Source organism: Strix aluco, chromosome 19 (genome assembly GCF_031877795.1).
Source record: "Strix aluco isolate bStrAlu1 chromosome 19, bStrAlu1.hap1, whole genome shotgun sequence".
NCBI lineage: Eukaryota > Metazoa > Chordata > Aves > Strigiformes > Strigidae > Strix > Strix aluco.
The window spans coordinates 13,918,465-13,938,650 of record NC_133949.1 but is presented as its reverse complement, the minus strand read 5'-3'; the positions used below and the strand labels follow the sequence as shown (position 1 = coordinate 13,938,650).

The 20,186-nt window shown below is 39.3% G+C and overlaps 1 protein-coding gene across 18 annotated transcripts in view; it reads left to right on the top strand.

The window, feature by feature from the left end:
* The first annotated feature begins 1,816 nt into the window (after window positions 1–1,816).
* The window catches only part of BCAS3 (BCAS3 microtubule associated cell migration factor), a 372,112-nt gene continuing 353,742 nt past the window's right edge, over window positions 1,817–20,186 (top strand). For 14 of the 18 annotated variants that reach the window (XM_074845783.1, XM_074845781.1, XM_074845778.1 and 11 more), the window contains exons 1-6: window positions 2,297–2,387; window positions 3,816–3,903; window positions 6,556–6,610; window positions 8,606–8,681; window positions 9,782–9,888; window positions 19,359–19,440. In XM_074845783.1, coding sequence (XP_074701884.1) covers window positions 3,833–3,903; window positions 6,556–6,610; window positions 8,606–8,681; window positions 9,782–9,888; window positions 19,359–19,440 — 391 coding nt within the window. In that variant the 5' untranslated portion in view covers window positions 2,297–2,387; window positions 3,816–3,832. Of the gene's footprint in view, window positions 2,011–2,296; window positions 2,388–3,815; window positions 3,904–6,555; window positions 6,611–8,605; window positions 8,682–9,781; window positions 9,889–19,358; window positions 19,441–20,186 lie in introns of those variants that run through there. The other 4 variants (XM_074845789.1, XM_074845793.1, XM_074845795.1 and 1 more) reach the window with 4 other exon arrangements.

Sequence of the window (20,186 nt, the reverse complement as noted above, 5' to 3'; positions counted from 1 at the left end):
TGCCTTTTTTTTTTCCAATTTTGAGCTTAAGTTGTTGAGCACATTCATATTTATTTTGTATTCATGAAAAACCTGATACTCTCCCCTTCCTCACTGGCTACGTGGCTTATGAAACAAGACATCCCACATAGTTCTATTTAACTGTAGCAATATACAACCTGCTTTTTTTTTTTAATGGGGAAGCAAAGGCCAGTATTTTATTCCAAGGGCTAGGGTGGTTATTTATAGGATCTAATTGTTTACTGCTGGAACAATAAAACATGGGTTGAAATCAGGCCTGCTATCTCTATATGTGTTACCATGGTTACAGAAATCCTAGGGGGAATCATACGCTTTCTGAAAATGTATAATTCTTTCATCCATCCTGTGAGTGCTGCATTATCTGACAAGATGAAAATAACAGTCTGTCCAACTTTGATCCTTCAGGAATTTGTTTATATGGGATGCAACTTAGTTAACACTCCAGTTTTGCTGTAGGTGATATTGAAATTAAACACCATAGATGGGGGGAAAGTGTTTAGAAACTAAGAGCAGCTCTATGTACTTAACCTAGCAACAATCTTTGCAACACACTGTGATAGTAATTGTCTATTTTCAATTTAACCTCATGACATTCAACCTTTTAAAGATGACTGGTCACAATAAGATGCAAGTGTAATGTGTTAGTTGAGTATCTGTATTGCTGCTTAGAATGTAAATATGTAAAAGGAAAAAGACTAGCAAATTTACTGTTTTTTTTTTCTCTATATAGAAGCAAAATTTAAGTTTTCATTAAATTCTGCTGTGTTCATAAATGTGTGCCTTGTTCTCCCACATTTCCTCACAGCAGTTCTAGACTTGGGCTTCTCCAGCTGGAGGGGCAGACATCAGCTTTTTTCACTTTTAATAAACTAGACAAAACCTACAATTTTTCCTGGGAAAGCTGCTGAATGTTGGTAAGCATTCAAGATTCAAAGCTCCTCTCCTAGACATAAACTAACCAGCAGCAGTTTACTCTTGTGTATGCTTTGCCCACCTACGTATCATTTGACTTCTCTGAAATTAATTATCAAAGCTGAGACAGAAGTGTGGAAATTTCCAGCTAATGTGTGAATACACTCTCCTGTTGGTAAAATCAAGTCTGACTTACACCAGGTTTTTTTTTTTCCTTTTGAAATAAAGCTCCAATACGTGCAAAACCAGTTCTGCATCATCAGGATGCTGAAGGCAGGCATGATTTGCATCACCCTGTTACACTTCACAAAAAATAAATAAATAGGCCTCTAGCACTACTTTTTTTTTTTTTTTACCCAGAGGACAGTTCTCCCGTTGGGCAACTCGGCAGCTGAAAAGCCCTTGTTTAAGTTTTTCTTCGGGGTGAGAGGAACAAAGAACGGTTACTCTTTTCTGATCACAAGTACTGTGTGAAGTGTGCTGTGCGTTACGTTCGTAGTTACTTTTTTTGATGCCCATTACGAGTCGTAGTTACAGAACTCTGAGTAGATGCCCAGAACAGGTCGCCCAATGCTGATTTTCAGGTGCCTGCTGCCTGGAACCGGGAGCCTGAGGCCCCGGCTCCCTGCTGGAAACCTGACCGGGTGTCCAGAGCCGCCTCTGAGGGCGGTCCCTCGGCTCCACCGAGGTGCGTCACCCCCAGGCATCCGCGCAGCGCCGAGCACCTGTAAACATCCCTCTGCGCGGTGGGGCGCTGCCGAAACCCCCGAACCCTGAGGGAAACCTGCTCCTACCTCTCGCCAGCCGGCGGCTGCAAGCGCTCCTGCCAGAGAGACGCTCCCTCCGACGGCGCCGCGCTGCTCGGCTGAGGGCCGGCCTTCCCCCCCAGGCCCCTCACCCCGCGCGGTCTCTCCGCCTGCCGGCAGTTTGCTCGCTGCGCGCTTCTCCCGCACGGCGCGGAGCCCGGGGCCTCCCCCTCCGTCCCCGGGGCTCGAACCCGCCGCTGGCGCCCCCCTGGCAGCCCGCCGCAGTCCCCGCCCGCTGCCGCTGACGTCACCGCGCACGCCCGCGCGGAAGGTAAACACGGCGCCGACGCTCGGCGTGGGCGGGGCCTTCTCCGCCCATTGGCGGCGCGTGACGCTCCGCCCCCCGCTCACGTGCGCGGGAACCGGCGCGGCGGCTCTCGCGAGAGCGCGATGTAAACAAAGCTGCGGGTGGGGGCCGCGCCGGCGGCTGCTTCGCCGTCTCAACCGAGCTTAGGGCGCAGCCGCCCTCCGTGTCCTCCGTGCCCCGCCCACTGCTAGGGAGCGGGAGCGGTGATTGGCCGGCAGAGGGGAGCAGCCCGCCTTCGGAGCCGTCTGATTGGCCAGCGGCGCGCGGTGCGCTGGGTGTCATTCCCCGTGGGGGTCCCAAACACTGTCAGTGAGGAGCCGGGCGGAGGGGAGCGGCGGCGGGTGAGGGGGACGCGCCCGGCACCCGCGGGCTGAGGGCAGGGCCGGGCCGCGGAGCGCGGGGCGGGGGCTGTGGGGCGGGCCCGGCCTCTGGGGGAGCGCTGTGGTCGGCTCGGAGGGCGAGTGTGGGGCTGTGAGGCCGGGCAGGGGCCGGGGCGCTGAGGGAGGGCGGGGGCCTGAGGGGAGTCACCGCGCGGGAGGGCGCGGGGCGTGAGGAGAGGGGCGTCCGGTGGGCCCCGGCGCCTCCCGGGATGGCCGCGGCCTGACTCACGGGGCGGCAGTCGAGGGGAGAGGCCGGCCAGGTTGGAGCGTTTTGTTCTGGAGTTGCTCAATAGCGGGTGGCTGAGGGTGCCCCGGGCTTTCCGGCCGCCTCCCGCCCGCCACCGGGGCTCCCGCCTGGGGGAGGGCTCCGGCCCGGCACAGCCCCGCTGGGGCAACTTGGCAGGTGTTGGGAGTGGTGGTGCAGGTGACAGCGCTCACGGCTCAGGGGCGGGCGACGGGCACCGGCTGGCGCAGGTGGCCCGCTGGATTAAGGCAGAATAGGAAGGGATATTTCATCCTTTAAGTACCATTTTTTCTGTTCAGGTTGCTTGACACGTGTGTCAAACTTCAGTTATATTCGCTGAACGTTTTGTTATTAATTTCTGTGGCACTAAGTGTGTGTTCTTGCCTCGCCTAATGAGGTGGCCCTTACGAAGTCTGCCCAAACATGAAATGATGCTGATAACCGACACCACACTGGGGATTTGGCTTTTTCTCTCACTTTATTTACTGGTTCTTGGTTTGGGGCGGGGGGACAATGGAGCGGCTGAACGGCAGGCTGAAGAGCTAGCTGGGATCTGTGATGCTCCTCAGGTGGTTTTTGCCTTTAGGAGTGTTACACTGAATTTTCACATGGAAGAATAGAACTGTGAGGAAAAACTTGAAGATGACACAAAAAGCTGACATAAAAAAAGCAGAACGTGTTCCACCATGCTTTTTGTGTTCGCTTCAACGTAACCCATGACAGATTTTCAAGAGTACAATACACTGCAATTGTGCTTGTGCATTATTTTCATGTAATTATTTTCTAAGACAACAGCTCATTAGTAAATAATGGTCTTATATAATGGTGATAACTGTGTACCTGTACCACTTTCTTTAATGTACAGTTTGAAGGGAATTTTCCACTTTATCATGCAGGTCTGTGGGGTTTTTTTTGCGTTCACATACATTGCAGGAGCTGTAGTGACTGAGATACTGAAAAAGGAACTTGGTTTTGTTTGGGGTTTTTTGTTTTTTAAAAAGTGCTGTAAAGGGGCATAATGCCTTTATAGGTTTGTATAAGTTAAGTTTCAAGATGGTTTTATCATCCTGAAGAATATGTCAAGGGCTAGTGTAAGAAATAACCCTGATACAAATTATTATTAAGAAGAAATGTGTTTCTTACAGGTATCTGCAAGGAAACAATGGCGACAGAATCTCCGCGCCGCCCTAGTCGATGTACTGGAGGAGTGGTGGTTCGGCCACAAGCTGTCACGTAAGCGTGTTCTAGAAGAATAGCCCGTATTTGAAATGGTTTTTATTTTCTTGTAGAAGAAGAACCTAGCCTGAATTTCCTTTCAGAGCCAGCTGTGAGGGCTTGTGTTGACAGTATGGTTTTGTCACTTTGAGTATTTTCCAATAAAATAAACAGGTGTTGCACTCCTGTCTCCTAGGGCGGTGCAGGTCGGACTGTCTCTAAATAGGTTGCTTTTCACTTATACACCAAAACCTTCAAAGTTGTACATTTTAAAGATGAATATTTTGCAATGTTTTGTTGTTTCTTTACACAATTTTGGTTGCTGTACAAACACTATGCTGGCTGTATATCAGTGATTGCAAACTCCTTCCTAAGGATTGAAGGAACACACATAGCATGTTCCTTTCTTGCTGTGCTTTTTAATAATACCTTGTCACAGGGGTGGATATATTTAATGATAGGCTTATATGTTTTAAGTCCTTCAGTAAGTAGAATTGTGCATTCTGATATTTTTTTTTTTGCTTAAGAGAACAAAACCAAGAGCAAAGGAAAATGGCACTGTACTGAAATGTTCACTTGTACTATCAGTTTCAGCGGCCCATAGTTTGCCACTGGAGATAGCTGTGTATTTCAACATCAAGATTCACTTTATTTTTACCAGGGAGCACAAGAAACCTATCATTGTGCCTCAAAAAGTTGTGCTAGAGGTTTTTCTTACAGCCACGTGATAGAATAAGCGCTTTTTTTTTTATGTTGCAGAATTTTTGAACAAATGCATTTCAGTTTGTAATGACCTTTTCTTCAAAGTAAGCTTTGGACAAATAATAATAGAAACACACTGTAAGAATAAGGTGATCTGTTCTTTGGTTTTATTAAATATGATGGCTTGTTCTTGAGTTATATCTTTTCACCTCAAAAATTGCAGTATTTTCGAGGAGAGTTTGTGTATGTTGAGCTGCCTGCAGCAGCTTTTTGCTGCTTATGTTAAACTCCTAGATTCCTATGAACAGAAGATGTTTGTTTTGTTTTTTTTTTTTTTTTTTTGGAGAGTCTTGTTGTTTTGGTTGTTTTTAAGCACTTAAAACATATCTTCTTGGAAGTTTTTCAACTTCAGGGGAGATTTAGAGTACATATACTGAATAAAATATTTCCCAAACATCAACTTTGTTTCAAGATGTACTGGGGCAGGGGGGGAAGTACTCATTAAATGAGCTGAGAAACGAAGACACGATGACTCTTGCTGGCAGGCATTCACGTGAGAACGTCAAACACTGTATTTAATACTGTACCTGTAGACAAGTATTATTGCCAGGTAATAAAGGGCTCTGAGACACAGAGACAGTTCTGGTGACCTACATAAATCAAAGAAGAATCAGCACTGTAAACCACAGCTCATTTATAAGGCCTTGGCTTCAAGCAGTAAGACAAGTTTTGTGTGATGCAGTAATCCTTGGATTGCTGAACAAAATCTAGTTTTGCCATGAGTTGGAGTAAGCTTTCTAAAATTTAAAACTATGGTTTAGATTTATCTTTGTTTTTAGAGAGGAGTCAGCCACTTAAGCTGATCCAGGTGTTGCAGTGGTTGACTTGAAGTATCTTCTGCATTGCTATGTATAGGGCAGAGTACTTAATTCTTAAATACTAAACACTCCCAATTTCTATTAAAAGAATCTTACTCAGCACAGTCTCAGAAAGTCTGAAGAAAGCATATGTATCTTTGGACATAAAGAGTCTAGATTTCTTAGCTCATGGTTTTTCTTTGTTGCTATTAGTAATCTTGAGTTAGGACAGGAAAAATTACTGCCAGTATAAAAATTAATTTGGGGGCTGCCAAAGCTGTTTCTAAAGAGTTAATAAAAAAAAAAAAATTGCCTCAGACTTTATGAAGATGGTTCTGGCTGCCAGCATGTTTCAGTATTACTCATTACAGAAAGCACAAACTTTTTGCGTAGTTTCAACACCGTCTGTCTAATACAGTCAACCCACATTGTACGTTGCTCAGCAGTTACACAAGAGACTCACCACTTATGCAGGGATAAGCTAATAACAGCATTAGTTTAAATCTACCAGAACAAATGTATCTTGCATTATATACTATTCTAAATCATCGCTGCTAATGAGCTCCCAAGAAGGAATAAGCTTTCCAAGCTATAAAATCTTACCTGAAAATACCTCTCCTAACTATTCTGAGTGAGGGTTTTGTTCCATCTCCTGCCCCAAGCGCTACCACTTACTACATCATTGTATGTAATGCATAGGAGGTCTTAAAGTTGACTTGCCCCACAAGGAGAGCCCCAGCTATAGCTTAAGTCTTCATATTGTAATAGCCAAATCAAGTAGAAAAATACGGAAGAATAATTTCCAAATGCCTCTTCTACTACAGTCAGCCACTCTGATGAGAAGAATGTGGTTTCTTCCTTAACTATTACATTATATACTTTTCCCCCAATCAATTACTTCATGAACAAGTATCACTTAGCTTTTTACAGACTTTTAGGCCACTATATTATCAGAGTGTTTGGCAGTATATTAAGTAGCTGCATTGCATACTTAGTATTTTCCTTCGTAGTAAAGATTGAACATGTTTTCTCTGGTGATCTGTCTTATTTAATATATTCATGACCGTTTCTGAACTTCAGTGGTAGTTAAAATTCTCCTTCTGTTTTCAAGGGAGCAGTCATACATGGAAAGTGTTGTTACGTTTCTTCAAGATGTTGTGCCACAGGTACGTGTAGATCTTCAAAACTGTTTTTTTTTGGTGTGCGAAGCAATTGAAGCGTGTGTCAGGTAGAGCAAAATAATAATTGAGAAACAGAAGCCGAACTTTTTGGGTTTTTTGAGCATGAATTTTGGCACCAGGTTTTTGAAAGTGTAGACTGCATACCAGCTGAAGATTTGGCCTACAGATTTCCTCTGGTAGGGAATAATTAAAATGAAAATCTTAGCTACACAGAAGTTGAACATACAATATAAATAGCAGGAGGAAGATTGCAGTCCTTTCCTATGATAATTTTGGCAATAGAATACTCAGGGAGGGGAGAGACTGGGCACAATACTTGCTCTGCCTCTTACAAATATGTTTTTTCTGAGTTGCAGTTGGAAACCTATGTATGAACCCTGGCTGAACTGGTGTTAGAACAACTTGGTAGATACCCTTTGTCACCTTCGCTTCTATCATTGGCTGAAAAGGAGAAAGTTTCTTTTGCCTCCTTTACTCCCTTTTTTGTCTTATTTCCTTAACTTGCCTCAGAATGTCCTGCCTGCTGTGGGACTGTGGAGCTCTGCCTAACCTATAGTTCTCCTGAGTGCTGAGTTTTGCAAAACACAAGTCCACACTCTGCTTTTTAAAATGTTTTTTCTTTATTTTTTTTCATTACTGGGATCTTCCTCTCTGGAGAGTAACTATGATGCTCATGTCTGCTCATGATCATAGTTTTTGCAGGTAGCAGGAGCACGAAACTGGAATGGTCCCTTCCCTATAGCTCATGGGCCTCTCAGTAGCAGAGGGAAACTGATTTTGGTTTGTTACTCTGGGAAATCTGTAGTCCCTCGTGGAGGAGCATTGCAGCTAATTGTCTGTAGCCTCAGGGAACTGTCTTGGTTTTTATTTGAAGGATTATCTTGGTTAGTTAGTGATGAATTTCCTCAATAATAATATACACAAAAAGTTCCCCTCACTAATATCAATTTGTGAAATGCATTTTGGACTCATGGTCAAAATTAAAAATAGTCAAACTTTCATTTAAAAGATTTCTGCATTCCACACACACCCCCATTTTTTCCCCCTCTGTAGTTAAAGGATGCAATCTGTGTTCTTACTTCACAAATCAGTTTGTCTTGGAAGCATGGAATGTGATTTGTTTTGAAAAGTAATACCCACACTTATTTTTTAAATTTGTATTTTTGGTTCATGTTATTGCTTTTCTGGCATGGATAAAGTGATTATACAAGCTCTTTTCATATTTAATCCAAAATACTGCACAGTATTTTGTTATAATTCATTTGGAAGTGATGGTATTTCTTCTGTAGCTCACATTCTTGCTACCACAGTTTCTCCTGAGAACTGTAAAACTTGCAGTTTGGAAACACTGCAAGTCTCCTTCACAGTTTCTTTTTGTATCTCATCTTTTTATGGGAATCTGTAGAACACAGAACTGAAACATGGATCTGTTCTACTAGAATTACAGTTTATTCTTTTCTAAACGGCTATATTAAAGATGTTACAACTAAAACATGTCAGTAAAATAAACGATGTAGTTAAAGGTCTCTTTCTTTCCTCAATCTTGCTTACAAAGCGTTTAAATGAATTAAAGAGAATTTTAAGAGTAACAGTGCCTCAAATGAGAACCTCTGACATTGCTTTTAGCAGTAGTGTACAACAGCTAAAGTTAGATTGTAGAAGCCACTGTATTTTAGCTTGCCTAAATTGCTGTAAGTCAGGTGGCATTTCTTACATGCTCTAGAAGACTCATTGTTATATATGTCTTGTCATTTCTACATTAGTAAGTGATGTTACGCGTGTTGAGGTATATTTAATATGGTATATGTTGGCCACGGAACCATTCGTTTTTGAAACAAAACCTCACAGGAATACTGGTGACAACAGGATACACGTATCTCTGTTTTTCTTTTTTTAAACTTACCTTCCCTCCTATGATCTATAGAGGGAGAAAAAAGGATATTAAACTTTCCTATTTGAACCCTTTTGCTTTTTGTCCAGGCCTACAGTGGTACCCCACCAGCAGAAGAAAAGGAGAAGATCATTTGGGTCAGATTTGAAAATGCAGATTTAAATGGTACGGCTTCATTTTCTCTCACTTATTTTTGTGATTTGTGGGTCCATGTACAATAATTTCAGTCAGTGTTATCAGTAAGCATTGTTGACTCAAAATTCAGTATTCCATTTGCCTGCTCTAGATGGACTAAATTCTAAGTGAATAATTGCACTCTTGTTCAGTATCTACCAAATAGAACAAATAGGCCTTTTGACTTCATCAAAAGGCAAACTCACTCTTGTTTAGGAAGAGGAGCAACCTGTACATGGCATTATGTCCAGCTTTAGGCTAGTTCAGGGTTGCTTGCTTACAGGTTTGTTTTCCTCATATGTTTAGTTTTAAAATATCTCAGGCATTCCCTCTTTAGGTTCTTTTGTACAGTATAACAAAACCTCTGTAGAATATTCTTCAGAATCTTTCATATTCTGTTTAAATTTACTTTATGCAGTCTAATCTGATTGGGCCTGAATACATTCTCTTTCTCCATCCTAATATATCCTAAATACTTCCTCTCTCTTTGATGCTTATGTGCTTGCAGTGAGCTTTTGTTCATTCAGTCATGGTTGAAAATGTAGTTTTAGGGGGCTTTACTCAAGAAAAGCTTAATATTTTTGATTATTATGTCCTGTAGCACTTTTCTTCCTGGGGATTTTCTTCTTGTGGTAAGGTTGATGTGAAGATTAATTATATAGTATCTAGAAATAGTTTTGAGCAGTCTGTGCATTTGTAATTTCTGTATTTGTTAATGTTTATTTTGTTGGTCCTTTGCAAATTTTTTTCTATTTGAAAAGTTTGCCCTGTTTTATTAATCACTGGAGAAAGAATTACAGAAGTTTTTGGGGTATTTAGTCACAACCCACATTGTATTCCAGAAAATGTTTCTCCATAATTTTAAATTTTAATGCTTTCTGACCTCTCTGTGAAACTTTAACAAATCTGTTATGTTTGTCTAAAGGAATATATTTCAGTATTGTTTCAGCATAAAAATTTAAACCACGTTGCTTGCTTTTACTTATGACAACAGAAACATGCATTGAGAAAACACCATCTCATATAACTGACACCATCCACAGTTGATCCTCACCTGCTAATGATGGCTTTGATATTTAAACCCATTTTAGATACATCAAGGAATATGGAGTTTCACGAAATACACAGCACTGGGAATGAACCACCCCTACTGCTGATGATCGGATACAGTGATGGAATGCAAGTCTGGAGCATACCTGTAAGTACAGAGTTCACTTCTGTGCCAGAGGCTTTTTTGTTTGTAATATTGTGTTGTTGCTTTCATATTTTACTTTTAATTTTTCCTATTGAAGTGGAAAGAGCCAATATTTACAATCAATGTCATGGTTTGTATGTAATATGCTTATCTTAAGATTAATACTGAGCATAGATCAAACACTTGAATTCATGTACCTTCAGATTTGAGGGTTTTTACCAAATTACTTCTGTTAAGTAAATTTTTGGAGTTGAATTTGGAGTGGTGTTTGATGTTATGGAATAGTTTGTATTCCATAAAGGACAGAAATCTTCTTAACCTACAGGAAGGAATAGGGTGGAAAAATACAAGAAGAATTTGTTTGTCCCAGAAATGCAAGTATGACAGTATTGATAGTATTTTACAATCACATGTTTGTCATGTACATGATTTGCAATTTTAATTTTATTAAAGTCTACATGTGCATATGGGTTTGATTTCATGCTGTCATACGCACGCCCTGCAGTTTGTGTTTCAGAGTGGTTTATGAGCACATGGTCTTAATTTGGGGACTTTCCCCCAAATTTCTTGAAACTATAGAATAAAATTTAATACAGTAGGTCATAAAATTCTTAACTTAAAAAAAAAATTTGCTTATGACACCTTGTCCTTCAAAATAATGTAGAGAGGATGGAGTTCTTTCCCTTTGTAAAATACATTGGTGGTATTAGAAATATGTATGCTTTTTTATTACTTGTGTTTATATACCAGTAGCTTAGACAGTATAATAGAAAATAATGTTATTTTGTACACCAAACTTTAAGTTAAAAATTTCACTGAGCGCTGGCTTTTCCCTCTTGGTTGCATATTGTTAGCTGGAGATAAGGAAGAAAAAAAACTGCTGAGCTTTGCATTTGAAGGAGGGTTTAATGGAAATGAAGTAAGACCTAGTATACTTTACTGAATTTCAGTATTTAGTAACTTTTTACTAAAATTTAGGAACCTTAAGCAAAATTTTGGAACATTTTAACCAAAATACAGGAAATCTTATCTGCTTGTATGTCCTGAGAAACTATGTCTAATTCTAACTTTCATGGCTTTATTTTTAATGCAGCAAAACATACCTTTAGATTGGTTTTGTATTTTATCTTTTTAGAGCAGAAATGTGTAAGACAGAGCAAAGCTAGCTTGTCTGCTTTTACACTGAAATGACTTTGAATACTAAGAATGGGTTTTTACAGTATGTAATTAGTTTTGTACACTATTTTGAAGATGGATCGGTTTTATATCAGTGTACAAATCAGATTATTAAAATGGGTCAGAAAGGGTTTGCTTTGTTCTTCAAAGTGTATTACAGAAAACAAACATTAGGTGTCACTAAGATACTGAGCTAAGGGGAAAAACAACTGCAGCAGTCCCACAAGTTACAGCACAAGTTGATCAATTAGTTAAGATATTGTGAGTAGTCACATAGACTTAAGCTAAAGAATTTTTATAAACCAGCTTACTTTATCCTGCTGAAACCTTCTTATCCAAATGACCACGTGTATTCTGAAAAATGTGAGGAAGTGCGTTGTGCTGGGACTTGTCCTGGCCACTCTGTGATAAGAAGAGCTTTGTGCCTGGCAGAGGTTGTTTTTTCCTCTGTGTGTCTGTAACATGCCCTTGCTTTGTGGTTAGGTGAGGTCTGTGCATCCCTGGTAAGTGACTTTCTGTGTCCGAATGAAAGCGAGTCTCTGTCTGAGCTATCTCTATCAATGCCCTTGAGAAAGCCTCTGTAGGATGGGATCTTTCATCCTTGCTTTCCTTATACATGTCAGAGAGTTTCAGTTCTTTGGTACGTGAACAGATTACCTTGGTGTAACCTGTTCTGCATTAACTGACCGCATTTAAACTCATACCCCATGTACACCGCAGTAAACATTAAATAATTTGATGGAGATTACTAACAAACGAGTTAAACTACTTTGTTTATCCTGGCTTATGTGTGCTTACTGGTACTGTCAGCCAGCTAGTACAAGGTAGCTTCTACCGTTTCTTTGTGGCAAAGAAGGGTTTTCTTTGGGTTTGTGGGTGGGGTTTTTTTCTTTTTCTTTCTTTCTTTTTTTTTTTTCCTTCTTGTGTCTGAATTAGCCACAAGTTAAGCCACGGAATACCTGATGTTACCTCCTTTTTCAGTAGGATGATACAACCAGGTTGTCCTTTTTCCTCAGTGTATTTTACTTCATAATTCCTAGATTTTGCTAGCATTTAATATTTTAGGAAAAATAAGAAAAATCAAATTGCAGGACAGTTTCTCTTAATGTCGTTCATTTTTTTGCAGAGGTATTTTTAATAAGTGGGGGAAAGTCCAGTGAAATGGAAAAAATGCCAAATGTGGAAATATTTTACCATCCATCTTAAGAATGTCAACTGTAGAGGTATTGCATCACTTTGTCAGCCCTTTATTTGTATATTCTGTGAAATTCTGAGACCATGTCCAGAGAGGTACAGCTTCGACCTGTGCAATTTGTATGTGTTAGTGTAATTTCAGTGTTGGAATGGTTCCTTTCTTAGTAACGTGGTTTTAGAGAGCTGCTCAGATTGATAGTCTTCAATATCAATTTTTAAATTGCATTTCAGAGCAGGATTTATATATGTGACAAATTTGGAGGCAACAAAAACTATTTTTCTTCCACATTGTTGTTTCTCCATCTCACTTTTTTTTGGTTAGTCTGAGTAAAATAAAATCTGGCAGTTATGTGACTGACTTAATATTTAGAGTTTATTTGGCAACACTGTTTTGTGTCCTTTGGTATTATACAAACCTTTCTTCTTGACCTTGCTGAGTATTTAGCTTGTAATTAAGCACATTATTCCAGTTATTATGAAAAAAACCTTTTTAGTTTAAAAACCTTTCTGAAAAAAGCAACAATTTGACATTTATGTGAAAATCTACTCAGGCTGTTATCTGTAGCATTGTGCTTTTTATTCGTACAATTGAACCTCTATTCAGCACTTAATAAAGTAATGTGTTGCAGGCAGTCCAGTTTGTGTCTGAGTGATTATGAAGTGTTTATGACAGCTTCTAAGCTGACACTCTCCGTAATGGTGTTACATTGACTTCTAAACACCTTTGCAGTCTGCCTCCAGGAGTGTGTGTCTCTTTGCAGTCTGAGTGGTTTCACATTAACATCTCCTTGGAGTAAGATCTTTGACTACAGAAGTGTTAGTTGCAAATGGAAGATACCATTAGGGCTGCTTCAAAGGACTGGAATAATGTTTGGACTGCTGGGTGCTGAAGTAACGGCTGGGGTTTTGAAGTGCAGCGTCTAAATCTGTATTGCATAAGAAGCGGAAGGTGTCCATCCAAACGACTTTTCTTTGATCTTTGTTTTGAAATGGGGTTGGGAAGGTTAAAAGTGTTCTTAAAATATGCCTCGCTAAGTGGGGAGAAATCTGGGAATATACAAAAGTATGACTAGAAGTTCCTATTTGATAATTGTGCCGTGTAGTTTTGTGTTTTATTTGGAATTTGTTTTTCCCTTGCTCCCAGTTTCATGTTTCAAATACAGTTGGAACTGGTTTCTGCCTAATGTGGTTTCCAAGTATCTGTTCTAGATGTTCCTGTTCAGGGAAATGCATGTTGGCTGGTTTTGTGGCAGATAATTTTTTCTTTTTTCTTTGTATGCTGGAAGTTTCAGAAGTAGAAAAATCATCTTAATTTGATGGTTCATATTACAATTAAAAAAGAACGATCAAGCTTGAGCTGAACAAAGTAGGAACTACCAAAGGGAACTTTTAATAACAAGCACAGATGTGTATTTAGTGAAAAATATTTAAAGGCTGTGGTATAATGTGCTGTCACAGCCTGAAGGGATGTGTCAGCCCCTATGGTAGGTGTCTTCCGTGTGGAGCCCTCTGGAATGCAGAGGACTTGCTGGACAAGGATGGCATCACACACTGCCATTTCTCCACTGCCAGACCTTGAATTTCTTTAAATGCTACTGTCAATAAGACTGTGATTTTTAAGTTATTAAAGCGGCAGTTGTACAGCAGATGGGATGTGCCAGTTCCATTTTGTTTTCTCAACTGCTCATCAAAAGCCCTGTCTGCTGGGGTTTCCATGTGGTGATCTTTGTAATTCTTTCCCCTTTGTAATTCTTTGTCCTTTTACAGCTAGGAAAAGGACTAGTCACTTATCACATAGTAAGCTGCAATCCTTCCTCTGTCCAGACCTCCTCCTGATAGAGGGTACCGCTGTTAAGGCTTGTATTAGCCACTTGGAAAAACGTACTGATGACCTGACCTAGTAACCCTGAAAAATGGCTAAGGCCTTTACAAAACATCCATGCAAATAATTTTCAGAGGCTTTGGGTTTTTTTACACTGAGGATGCTAGCAATGTGTAAGAAATTTTCTATTTTTACACTCATTAAGTGACTGCAGAACCGTTGGAAGGTTTTATATTCATAGCATATTCTACACCAGTTGGAACAAAAAGCATGTGCAACAACCTTTGAAAAGGCTCTGGTGAGAGGTATCAGAAGAGTCCGAACGGCATCTCTTGTAGCTGTCCTTGGATGGGGCCAGAGCTAAAATGAAGACTCGCGAAGGGTGGTGGTACCCATATTCTACCTGCTTCCAGTATTGTCTGCATCGTTCTTGTCTTTGTGTAGAAATGATTAAAAACAATGCAGAACTGTCCCCCAGGTTAGAATTTTATAGGGAGCCTTCAGCCTGATCATGCTAAAACCCCTCAGAATATATGACAAATGAAGTGAGAGCGTTGAGGAATCTGCAACCAAAATAATTTCTAAGCTTTCATTGTTTTTTAAATTCAATTAGCATTGTCATCATTTTAAATTCTGGGTGCAATTTCATGCTTAATTCAGTCCTTAGAGTAGACGTCTGTAACATTCCTTGAGCATCTAAATTTTTATAATCCCTAGATAATTACAGAGATTTGTTTTGAATGAAAAAGCAGACTGTTTGCATTTTTAAACTGAAGTGATAAAATTTGTCCTTTTACTTACAGTCCTTCCTTACTCTCAGTAGTGAGATGACTGGTAATAGTTTTTCACCCAATATGATTATATCAAACAGTGTTTTTTGGTGGTATCTGTCAATTCTTTATTATCATATTAAACATTATATCATGATATCTATATCATATTTAAAACATATATCAGAATATAAAAAACCCCACCCTTCTGATACCTTCCCTGTGCTCTGTGACAGTTTTAATATACAAGCAGTTTCCTTTTGTATAGTTGCACAGTAGCTGAAGCATTGCGTTTCGAACTCAATTTTGTTTCAGTTTGGTGTACGTTTGACTTTTTTTATTTTCACCATGTGAAAACCATTTTCTATGGTTGGAAACTATTAGTTATCCTTAGTGTGAACAAAACTTCCTTTGTTCTGTTTTTTTATGGGTGCAAACTGGTATGCTCCAAACAATAAAGCTCTGTCATCAAAAATTAACCAGTATGCCGTATTTCTGGTCTGTCATATTTTAAGCAGTAGCTCAAGACATCGAAGTGGAGGAGAGAGGAGTTCTTCCTCTTTCAATCTGTCGTTATTGGAAGAGAGCAATGAAGACTTCATTGGGGGCCAGGTTTTGAATCGGCGTGTTGTTTGCTTGCAGCCTTCCATGTAGGTCTGGGACTTGTGGTTTGATACCAGGCGCTGGGAAAGCTGAAATGTTCTATCAGACCAGCTTGGAGCCGTCATTTTGGATTCGCTCTTTCATAGAATGAGTACCTGAAGCTGCTTTTATAGCTTAATATTCAATTCTTGAAACCTGTTTGGAAATATTCTTGGCTTTTGGAATGGGAAAGAAAAACTTTTAAGAGCTTTGAAAGCTGCCACAGGGACTTGCTACTTAGCTGGATCAAATCCAAAATGGCAGCCACAGCCTAGTTTCTTCACAGGTGCTTTTTGAAGAATTTAGAGCTCTGTTTTCAGTTCATGAAGTCTATTTATATTTTGTCTATGCTTATGAGACTGTGCAGCTCAAGGGACTGGTAATGGGATGTGGAGCCTTTTACTTCTACTTGCCAGCCCACATCTCACCCAAACTGGCAGTGACAAAGTTGTTAGCCATTTAGTGACGGGGCTGGGCTTCTGTTAAATGTAGTTCCTTGTCCCCTTTCAGTTCCTAGTGGAATAAGTGTCCCATTCACAGAAAAGATTGGCTGTCTGTGTTGCCTGTCTCAGGAGTGAGATAAGGCCTGAACTAGCAGGAATATCAGACTGTAATTTCTCTACCCTGAAGATGGTGCTTTCAGTCAAAATTGATACATGTGGCCTCAGCAATGGTAATAAAGTTTTATGTTTTATATAGGTAAATGAAGGGCATTAGCATTAACTACAGTTAATTCAGAATTTTATAAGACTGCAAATAGCAGAAGCTTCTACTGGTGGTAGTGTTTAAAGAAAGTTAATTATAAGTCAAAGAAAATCTTGAACTCTAAAGCCCTAATGCATTTTTCAATGCCAAGCAACCCAGAGGAACCACGAAGCTTTTACTAATTCATGGCACAGAACAAAGTCCAATGCCTTCTATGATCTCCTGTTTCTACAGAACAGTTAAGGACACACAACTTAGTTTTATTAAAGGATTTTTTTGTTGTTGTTGTTATTTTATGGAGCTATAGTAGGTTAAGTATTAGTGTTTTAATTTGATCCATTTTGTAGTGTCATGTCCATATTTTCTGTAAACTTTTTTGTGCCTTTTACTGAATTCGGCTTTTTCTTTACGAATGAGATGCCAGTGGCTGGGTGGCATCTTGTGTTTTCATTACAAAATCTACGGTGCGGTATGTCTTAAAATTTGTTCCTTTTTGGCTCCCAGGGGTCAGCAATTGCTACGTACGTGAGCTGTGCAGATGGCTGAAATTATCAGAACTTCTACTTGCTTTTTTTCTTAGTTCTACAAAGTTTCCCCTTTCCTGGGGAGGGGGAAAAAAAAATCCAACACAGACTGAGAGGAAAGGACTTGTTACACGACAGTACCAAATGTGACAGTGGTCTCAAACCAGGAGCTAACTACCTATAATCTTGTCTTGTCACCGTCAGATCCTGTGGCTTTGGTTAGTCCATTTAACCTTTCTTTCTGTAATTTTCCCCCAGTATAAAATGATAAAATAGTTATCTTTCAAATAATTAATATTAATTATTAAAAAGTAAAAGCATTATATGCATGAAAAAAGCTGGGCTGGGATTTTGATGTTAGGTGCTGAAGTACAAATAAGCTTCGTTTCTATTTGTACATTTTAGGCTTTTCTTTTAGGCTTTTCTTTGAAAATCTCAACTGTAAGCTCTACCAGGTCTTGGCATCACAGTCTAAACAAACATGATCTCTGGAGTTCAGTATATTTAAGAGCAGAAACTGAGTTGAGAAGGTTTGGCCTTCTTAGTGTATCCTACTTTTGGGACTATAACTTTATTTGAAGTAGATTGGAGTTAGAGCTGATGTGCTGGCGTAGTTAAAAAGTAGGAGGAGGTGACTGAATTGGGTTGGATTATTTTATGTGAATCACTTCTTCCATACTTTTGTTATGCTAGTTCTTTTCCCTCTTGTTTTCATTCATAGTCGTTGATGTGCATGCACATGTGAAACAGCATTTTCATGATTTGGGGGAAAAAATCTTTAATTGCCAATAATAATAGTTCCAAAGCCTTATTATTTTTCTTCTTCTTCATTTCCTCCTTTCTCTTTTCATAGAGCTGGTGTGTTCCGATGGATAGAAAACATGCTGCTGTCTTAATCTTTTTTCATCTCTTTTATTACTCTTTCTTTAATTTTTCTCATTTTCTGCTTAGCTGTGCTCTACTTTTTTCCCAAGCTCTCTCTTCTGGATGCAGATGTTTTTACCTATGTGCTTTTTTTACACACTGCACTCCAAACTCATGATCAGTTAAAAACAGATCAGCAGACCTCTACTGAGTTGATTTCTGATCATCATTCTTTTGTCCTGTGTAGAATCTGGTCAGCAAGCTCTTCAGAGCAGAGGCCTCTAGCTGTCCCCGAGGGAGAATTAAACTTGTTTTGCAAAAGCTGGAGTACTACAATATTGTATGTTGTTTGAATGATGCTGCTAGCTGGGAGAGGAGAATCCGCTATGATTGGAACATCAGCCTAATAAAATAAGAGCAGGGTAGACTAAGGGATTAATTCTCATATTGATTACAGTTCTAAAACTGTGGTGTCCATCAGGAATAATTCTGATCACATCATTAACAGTAACGTTGATTCAGACCAGTGTGGAACTGCTAACTGTCTGCAAATCTAAAATGGCTAAGAATGTTATTTACCCACATTTGTGTAGCTTGAGTGTTACTCCAGGCATAACATGGAAAAACAGGAGTTCTCTACGTTCTGTTTTTATTTACTGTGTACAGAATGATGGGCTACCTCTGTAGTAAATAGTGTTTTCAGAGTAATCTCATGAAAGACTTGTGCTTCAGTGGGGTAGGTTTCATTCTGCCCACGTTATCTAAAGCAGTGATAATAATGAGGCTCAGGGTTAAGAATGAAAGTAAGCTAAGAGTTTGAAGTACTAACGATTTGTTGATCAAACAGTACTAGTATTTCACCTTTTTCAATGTGTGAGCTGAAGCGCAGAAAGAAATGGGAACAACCATGAAATGACATTTCTAAAAGTTAGCTTGTATTTACAGATTCATAAGAACCTTGTTCCAAATTGTGTTCTCTTCTAATATTGTAAGCTCCTTGTTTGGCAAAAATTTATGCCAATGTGTCCGCTACATTCTTAGTCTCATTACATCTGTTTTAAGTTGTTGGTTATTTGGAAATGAGCTTTATAATGTTTGCCATTTTCCTCAAGTTTGACGTTCCATATCGGATCCATTACCAGGCAGTTATGAAAATGTATTCTGACTGACCATTTACAGGAAGTCTGGAAATTGTTCTTAACTACTTCTCTTTTAATCTTTCCAAGACTGCCGTTAGTGACAAACTTAATTAGTTTGACCCCCTATTTTTAAACATAATTTTCACACCTGGAGAATATGAAATGTACCAATGTGTCAAATTCTCTGATCTTTTACCACCAATGGTTGCCACTCTTGATCATTGGTGAGTTAGCATTTTTCTTAGAAACGTGAGCTATGTAGAATAAACGCTTGTATTTCAGATGGCTTGAATTTTTGTGAATTTTAGTCAGCACTCAGCTTCAAGTCTTGTTTCTTCTAAAACGTGTAGTCGTTAATAGTAGATAGTGCTAGTATCCCATTCACGCAGCCTGAGGCGTGTGTTTTTAGAGGCAGGCCATCTTTGCTGCTATAATTTGTGTTATTCAAGACTTCTAAGATATATTCTCATTTGGAGAAATTGCGGATGGTTGGTTACAAAGGCAGTGTCTTACCAACTTACCTTCTTACCTGCCTTTTGTACGATGTCTTTCTACCTACTTTCTACCTACTAAATATACATTTTTATAAGTACATATATTTTTTACATTGTATGTTCATAATCCATATGTTTTGCAGATCAGTGGTGAAGCTCAGGAACTCTTTTCTGTCCGCCACGGTCCAGTTCGAGCTGCACGGATCTTACCGGCTCCACAAATCAGTAAGTAGATATTTATATAGTTCATGATTAAGTATCACTTCTTTTTTTACAGATCTTTGTCCAAATCATTGCTATAACCTGATACGTAGATTTTTTTCATTCATTTTAAACTGTCACCTTTGTAATAGCTTTCTGCAAGTATTATTTACTTCTTTTTTCCTCCTACTCCGTAATCCAGTGCTTTCTCCAGTTTCATCTTCAGATTTTAGCTTTGATGCTGCTTCCTTTTGTAGTTTAGAGGATATCTAGGTATACCTGTGCTCAGAGATCAGTCCAGAGATGTTAACAATTCTATTTGGAAACATTTATTGTCAATATTTTATTGTTATAAAATAATATTGAAATGACTTATTAATAGCAGGGTGGTGGCTGATAGCAGTAGATCTAGACATTAATAACACTTATTAAAAACTCCTGTTAGTGCATTGTAAACTTTGTTCATAATGTGGTGCCCTTCCAAGCTCTTGAACTCTTTAGAAGAAGGATAGTATGTCTTTTTTTTTGTTACCCATTGAGGACCTGAAACTGAAACAATGTAAGTAAGAATGCAAGAGGTAGTTAAGTAAAATAATCTGTACAAGGAGAAAATGTCCTTTTCTGACTATTTAAATATTTTATTTATGAAGAAAATATAAAGTATTTTGTAAAGTGTTAAATGATCTAAATAGTCTGCTAGTGTATGCATTAAGCTTAGCAATTGCAGCTTTTTGAGTTTTTTAAAAAAGGCTGCTTTTCCACTCCAGTAA